Here is a 6,625-nt window from a genome sequence, read left to right as displayed (position 1 = left end):
AGATTCCATGTCAACTTTATGATATGATACAAAACTACTTACTTCTAATTACAATCATTAGTTTCTTGTTAACTTCTTATATAAAAATGGTTGATGCTAATTAGTATTCCGAGACATCAATTAAAGAAATAAAATAAGTAAATTTTATATTTGAAAATCACTATTTGTATTTTTGAAGAATTAACTGCACAAATTTTAAGAAAATCTTAGTACATTTGATTCTTTAACTGGTATCCGACATACATGTTAACCTTTAGATGTGAAATGTCCATATAACTCAACCATTCTCCTAAGCATTATTTAATTCACTATGTGTTTATGGATATACTCTTTGATAAAAAATTGTTTCCCACCCATAAACAAATAAAAATTATACAAAAACTGATCTTAAATCTCTTAATTAAAGTTTGTCTAAGTGGAACTGAACTCAAATTTCTTACGTAAAGTTCTTCGGACATTGTGGATAGAAAAAAACGTGGTAGGAGTGATGGTCACGGTATATAAACAGAGATTAATCATCGACAAAGTTAGTGAATACTTCTCATTAATAAAAGAAAATCAATTTCTTTTTTTTATAGATTATGTGATGTGATATAGATTAATCTAAAAAAATTGAAACTTGTTTGAACTAGAAGAAAGAAGTGAAAAAGTTAAACCAGTTGACTTGACCTTGCTGGGTTCCTTCTAACAACACTCTTCTTTCTCTTGAATTTCTTATTGTAGAAATGTATCATCAGGTATATGAATAAGTCTCACTCACTCTCTTTCTTTGTCTAATGACCTAGAACTTTCCTTTTTATGGTTATTTTACTTTGATTTCTCAGCCTAAGTTATATAAACATTGATTCATGTATATGTTTATGAATTGCAGCTAGAAACTTGGACAACTTTGGTTGCAATTTTTTTGTGTATAGTTTGTTTTATTGTGAAAGAGATTGTTATGGGAGGGAGTAGTTCAAAAGGGTCTTCTAGGAAGAAGAAGCAGCATGTTTCTTCATTTAGGTCTTCAGGGTCTTCAGGTTCTTCATCTTCATGGAATAATAATAATTATGATGAATATGGATATCCACCACAATCACCATATCCTCAACAGAGTCCTTATCATCAGACACCTCACCATCAAGCTGCATCAGCTCCATTTTATGAGAATTCACAGCCTAAAAAGAAGTTAGATAAGAGGTATTCAAGGATAGCTGATAATTATCATTCACTGGATGAGGTAATGTTAATTAGATTTTAATTCTATCATTGCATGTAGTAGTTTTTATTTATTTGTTTTTAATTTGTTATATGTATGTAAGAGGAACTGTTTGATTTGATCTTTGATTTTGTTTGTCATTATCATTATCAGTAGTCTTATTGGATACTGTTTTTAATTTTTATCATTGACTTGAACAATTATACTCTTTGGTAATGTGAATGCAACATGTATGATGTTTAGGTATAAGAGGCAAAAGGGGAAAAAAAAGGAAAAAAAGAAACTGAGATGAAAAGGAAAGGGGACCAATTTTTTTATTGATTCTTAACCTTCTGGTTCCCAGGGGAAGGGCCCCCGGTAATCCTGAGTTGGGCCGCGGGGTAAGTAAAGTCTGGCCAAGAATTTTTTCCACCATGACTCAAACTCGGGTTCTTCTGAACGATTCGTCCTAGGGGGAGCTCATTAACCATTTGTGCCCAATATTTTGGTTAAAAGGGGACCAATTTAATAATTTCAATATAATTGGGTAAAAGGGAAATGTTTTGAGTTTTATTTCTGAAATCAAAGTTCACTTTTCTGCCACTTAAACAGCGAGGAGTGAAGTATTTAAGCTTGTAATCATTTGCAATAAAATTTATAATATAAGATTTAGGGGGTGTTTGGATAAATAACATAATTAAGCACTTATTCATAAGTTCTTATCATATAAGAACTTATGTATCAGCTGCTTTTATAATCAACAAAAAGAAAATGAGTATAAACTTGTACTAATTTTGTATAAGCTGTTTGTTTCTATAAGTTATCATGAGGAGAAAATAATTCATTGAGCATTTCAACCAAAATTTATTGTTTTGCAACTCTAGAGAGAAAATACATGATATTATTGTTAAATAATGAAGTGAATTGAATACAGGTTACTGCTGCTCTTGCAAATGCTGGGCTGGAATCTTCTAATCTCATTGTCGGCATTGATTTCACGAAGAGCAATGAGTGGACAGGTGTAATCTCTTACTCGCATTTTCATGCTTGAATATTTTTTGTGTGTGTAAATTTTAAGGCTAAATATATACTTCTTTTTATCAGGGAAGAGTTCATTCAACCGAAAAAGTTTACATCACATTGGAAGTAGTCAAAACCCTTATGAACAAGCAATCTCTATTATTGGGAAAACTCTATCTACTTTTGATGAAGATAACTTAATTCCATGTTTTGGATTTGGAGATGGTAACGACGGATGTGAAGCTAAATATTTTTTCCAACGTAGTTTCTTTTTACACTTTGCGCAAACATGATTGTTTTATTTCTGTCTGTTATTTTTCAGCATCTACACATGATCAAGATGTATTTAGCTTCTATTCAGAAGAACAATTATGCAATGGTTTTGAGGAAGTTTTGGAAAGATACCGAGAAATTGTTCCTCACCTCAAACTTGCAGGTTTTGCCTTTGTTCATTCACCTGTTATCTTAGATTATTATTTTAATCAGACTCGTTATAACGCGTGGCATTCATAAAAACAGGACCGACTTCGTTTGCCCCTATTATTGAAATGGCCATAACTATTGTTGAACAAAGTGCTGGCCAATATCATGTCCTTCTCATAATTGCAGATGGACAGGTAATTCTTGAATTCATATTTCACATTGTTCATAGGTGCACTTTTAAGGTCTTTGTTTCTTTATAAATCATCTTAACTTTCATATATATATATATGAACAAACTGCAATGTTTTAGTTGTACCGTGCAAGCATAGTCTCGTTTGGTTTGCCTTGAAAATGCTAACAATATATATCATTCATAGCTCATAATATTACACACAATATCTTATTAGCTGCAATAGAAAACTAAATGCTTACATTTCTGTAACGTTTTCATGAATGAAATTAGACTGCTGTAGATATTCATTGTTTCTGCTCAGTGATAGTGCTTCAAAAACTGATGCTCGACTTGTTTTTCGCAGGTGACCAGAAGCATCGATACAGAACATGGTCACTTAAGTCCGCAGGAACAGAAGACAATAAATGCGATCGTAAAAGCCAGGTGAGTTTTTTAGTTTTCTTTCATGTAGAAACCATTCAGCTTCTGCATTCTTCCCTTCAGGATGGCACCCTGTCACAACGGAATTAAGCTTGGCCCTGTTTCGGCCTTTATTTTATATAATAAGCAGTTTCAACCTCTACATCTTAGAATGTCGGTACTGAAGACTCTCAGAATCTTATACTCTTTTTAAATTGCAGTGAGTATCCACTGTCAATAGTTTTGGTAGGAGTTGGAGATGGACCGTGGGAGATGATGAAGGAATTTGACGATAACATCCCTTCTCGGGCATTTGACAATTTCCAGGTTTGGTGCAATTCACTTAACCCTTTTTTACCTGCCATATATAAATGATATTCTTCCTATTATGTTGAGATGTGATAATTTTGTTTGTGGCTGGATGTAGTTTGTGAATTTTACTAAGATAATGTCGAAGAATGTAAATCCAACTCGGAAAGAGACAGAGTTTGCTCTTGGAGCTTTGATGGAGATACCATCTCAATATAAGGCAACCATAGAGCTTGGCCTATTGGGGTAATAAAATACTAAAATATGGCACTTAAAATTTGCTAGGAAGGTTTAACTGGTGTAATAACTTATAACTGAATTTGAAAATCTCGTGTCTTCATTGTACTAGTTCACGGAGGGGACATTCACCAGATAGGGTTCCTCTACCTGCTCCAATTTATAATAGGACTTCTTCCAGCATCAGTGGAAAATCTTTTCGGTCAAACAGTTTTCAGCAGAATGTGCCTAGGAGTACTGACTATGGATATGATAGCGGTGTTCACAATCGCACACAACCATCTACAAGCTCTTTACATGATAATAAGGTATTGAGACGATGCTTTCCAATGCGAGAAGCATCTTTCATATTTAACTAAAACATAGTTTTCCTTTCCAAATTCCAACTTTAATGTCATCACAACCATTCATAATCATTGTTGACCGCAGGTTTGCCCGATTTGTCTTACCGATGCGAAGGATATGGCTTTTGGTTGTGGGCATCAGGTAAAAATTTAACTACATGCTGCTATATTGAGTTATCTATATTAAGGGGTCAATATATATTAAGTTATTTCCCTTCTCCCTTGTATTTCTCACATGGCAGACTTGTTGTGGATGTGGAGAAGACCTCGAATTTTGTCCCATTTGTCGGAGCAGAATCAGTACTAGGATAAAGCTTTACTAGCTATATGTGCTGCTTTCAATGAAATTTTCATTCATTGGCAGATTAAGGTTACTCATCAAGGTTTGATAAGGTTAGAACATCAGAGTAAGGAAGAGTTTTTGTTTATAAAGAATAAAAGAATGAGTGTTACCCTTTTGTATATATGTGCTCGCTCTCGCTCTTTCCTTTTGTGTGCATTGAAGGCATCATGTTATTCAGTAAACTGTCTCGCTAAGAATTGTCTGGATTTTTTCAATGAACACCTTTTTTGTTTTGTTTGCGGAGCTTGTTCACATCCGTTTATCATATACAGTATACTACTAGTACCTAATTTTGTTAGTTAACCATTCCACACTTTCGGTATATTTTAAATATGCCTTTGCTCAGGTTTGTGAAAATATTTGAAAGAACGAAATCAAACTCGGCTCTCAAACTTTATTCTGCCCAAATAAAATGCAACAGCCTTCAACGAATAACAAAGAAGGAAATAAAAAATTTCTACTTGGTGGTACCCTCATTCTTTACATCACATTAGTTTATATTACTCATACTCATCCATAAATAGGAAATCATCCCATGCTGGCAGGTGAAAACGTATTTAAACACAGGTTCGTTCCTTCTGGTGCCGGAAGGAACATTTAATCTTCTATATAAGCATGTATATCCGCAGCAATAATCTTCGATTCTGGTACATTATGTGATTTTAGATTAACTAAAAAGTTGACTGAGATGACGTTCAACATTTTTATGAACTGAGATTTATATCTTTTAAATAGAGCAGAGCCACCCATCTGCAGACAAAGCAGAATCAGTTATTCTTAGAAGATCAATATATCGAAACACAATATTTTGCATCACTTACTTGTAAGAATGCATTGAGTGAAACAGCTGTATATTGATTGGCTGGCATAGAATTCAAGAACTTTGCACGCCATATCTAACCTTCTCGCAAGCCATGGAAATTGCGAATATATCAGTAATATTTTCAAGTTCAGTCGAGATGCGTTTTTGTAAACTATGTGCTCTGGAATGGTGTATATGCAGTAACATAATTCTTTTTCTTTTTTGAATCAGCTAATATATTTAATGACTCATCCATAAGCACAAGAGATACTCAAGATGAGAAAGTTACAAAATCTGCATAATATAGCAGACAAACAGCACACAGGAGGCAATTAAAAGCCATACAAAATAAACCCAAAAAATAGCAAAACAATCAACAACAGACAGACTATAAAAAACAATCACAAAATCCCAAAGGGACTCTCACACCACCAGGGGCGCACAGCCAATAAACCAAAACCTCAGTACCAATAACATGTCGTCCATTGAATAACTAATGTATCAGGTCTATAATATAAACCAAATACATAAATTATTCGATGAATATGAAAAATTGACTTTTGCTTATAATTAAGAATGAAATATTACGTTAATATAAATATCAAAGAAATATTTTTGTTATTGAATTACTACCTTATTGTTGTGTAAACATATATGTTGAGAAAAAAAATTCAATTATTTATAAAAAATAGTAAAATACAGTAACAAACTATTTGTGTATTGAGTATTGACCATGTGCTTTAACCACACTTCTCTAATCATGCTTTCAATATATATTTGCTTTGTCCAACATGCATAATTTTCATCGAAATCAAGAGAGAATTGAAATGCAATAAAAAAATCAAAAATACTTTGTTATTTTTCTACAGTCCACATTTTTACCGTGTCCACTACCGTGAATCAACCAAATAAAAATAAGTATGGATTGATACGTACTAGTATCATATACGTACCATATACACATACCCAGTACGAGCACTTCACTATAGTAGGAGTATCCATGCCGATAAATATGATTGAAAAAACAAACTTGCCCATAAATATAATTAGTGGGTGGCCGATTTGAAGTCGAATATCTTTCTCGTGTACAACTTAATCTTAGGGGGCCACTAGTAAGTTTGACAACAAACCCGTACTTGTGGGCATCCAATCGAATTTGTCCTAACTTTGACGGACAAAATTCAAATTGACTAGATTTGGGTTTTACCCTATTTCGGTACATGAGTTTATACAGAGATGTAGCTGAACAAAGATAGCTGAATTTGATCAGATATGGAATTGTACTTTTTATCCCTGGCGAGTATGAGAATACCCGAACTTCATCGAATTTGGCAAAGAGTTCATAACGTGTACCATATTCATTAATGATGATGAAATT

At 33.3% G+C, this 6,625-nt stretch overlaps 1 protein-coding gene across 1 annotated transcript; it reads left to right on the top strand.

Moving 5' to 3' along the window:
- Window positions 1-534: 534 nt before the first annotated feature.
- Window positions 535-4,686, top strand: LOC123907395 (E3 ubiquitin-protein ligase RGLG5-like). Its single transcript, XM_045957652.1, has 12 exons — window positions 535-737; window positions 872-1,219; window positions 2,112-2,196; window positions 2,282-2,422; window positions 2,520-2,633; window positions 2,717-2,814; window positions 3,157-3,236; window positions 3,434-3,539; window positions 3,640-3,767; window positions 3,871-4,066; window positions 4,188-4,244; window positions 4,345-4,686. The coding sequence occupies exons 1-12, from the start codon at window positions 726-728 to the stop codon at window positions 4,423-4,425; spliced, it is 1,446 nt and encodes a 481-aa protein (XP_045813608.1). The 5' UTR covers window positions 535-725; the 3' UTR covers window positions 4,426-4,686.
- The last annotated feature ends 1,939 nt before the right edge of the window (window positions 4,687-6,625 follow it).

The sequence above is a fragment of the Trifolium pratense genome, linkage group LG2, assembly GCF_020283565.1.
Source record: "Trifolium pratense cultivar HEN17-A07 linkage group LG2, ARS_RC_1.1, whole genome shotgun sequence".
In the NCBI taxonomy this organism is placed as follows: domain Eukaryota; kingdom Viridiplantae; phylum Streptophyta; class Magnoliopsida; order Fabales; family Fabaceae; genus Trifolium; species Trifolium pratense.
This window is presented reverse-complemented; position numbering and strand designations above follow the sequence as displayed.

Excerpts from the sequence above, each read along its gene's own strand:
- LOC123907395 (XM_045957652.1), top strand. Across the intron at positions 1,220-2,111 it reads ATTATCATTCACTGGATGAG|GTTACTGCTGCTCTTGCAAA; the intron begins GTAATGTTAATT and ends AATTGAATACAG. Across the intron at positions 4,245-4,344 it reads CTTTTGGTTGTGGGCATCAG|ACTTGTTGTGGATGTGGAGA; the intron begins GTAAAAATTTAA and ends CTCACATGGCAG.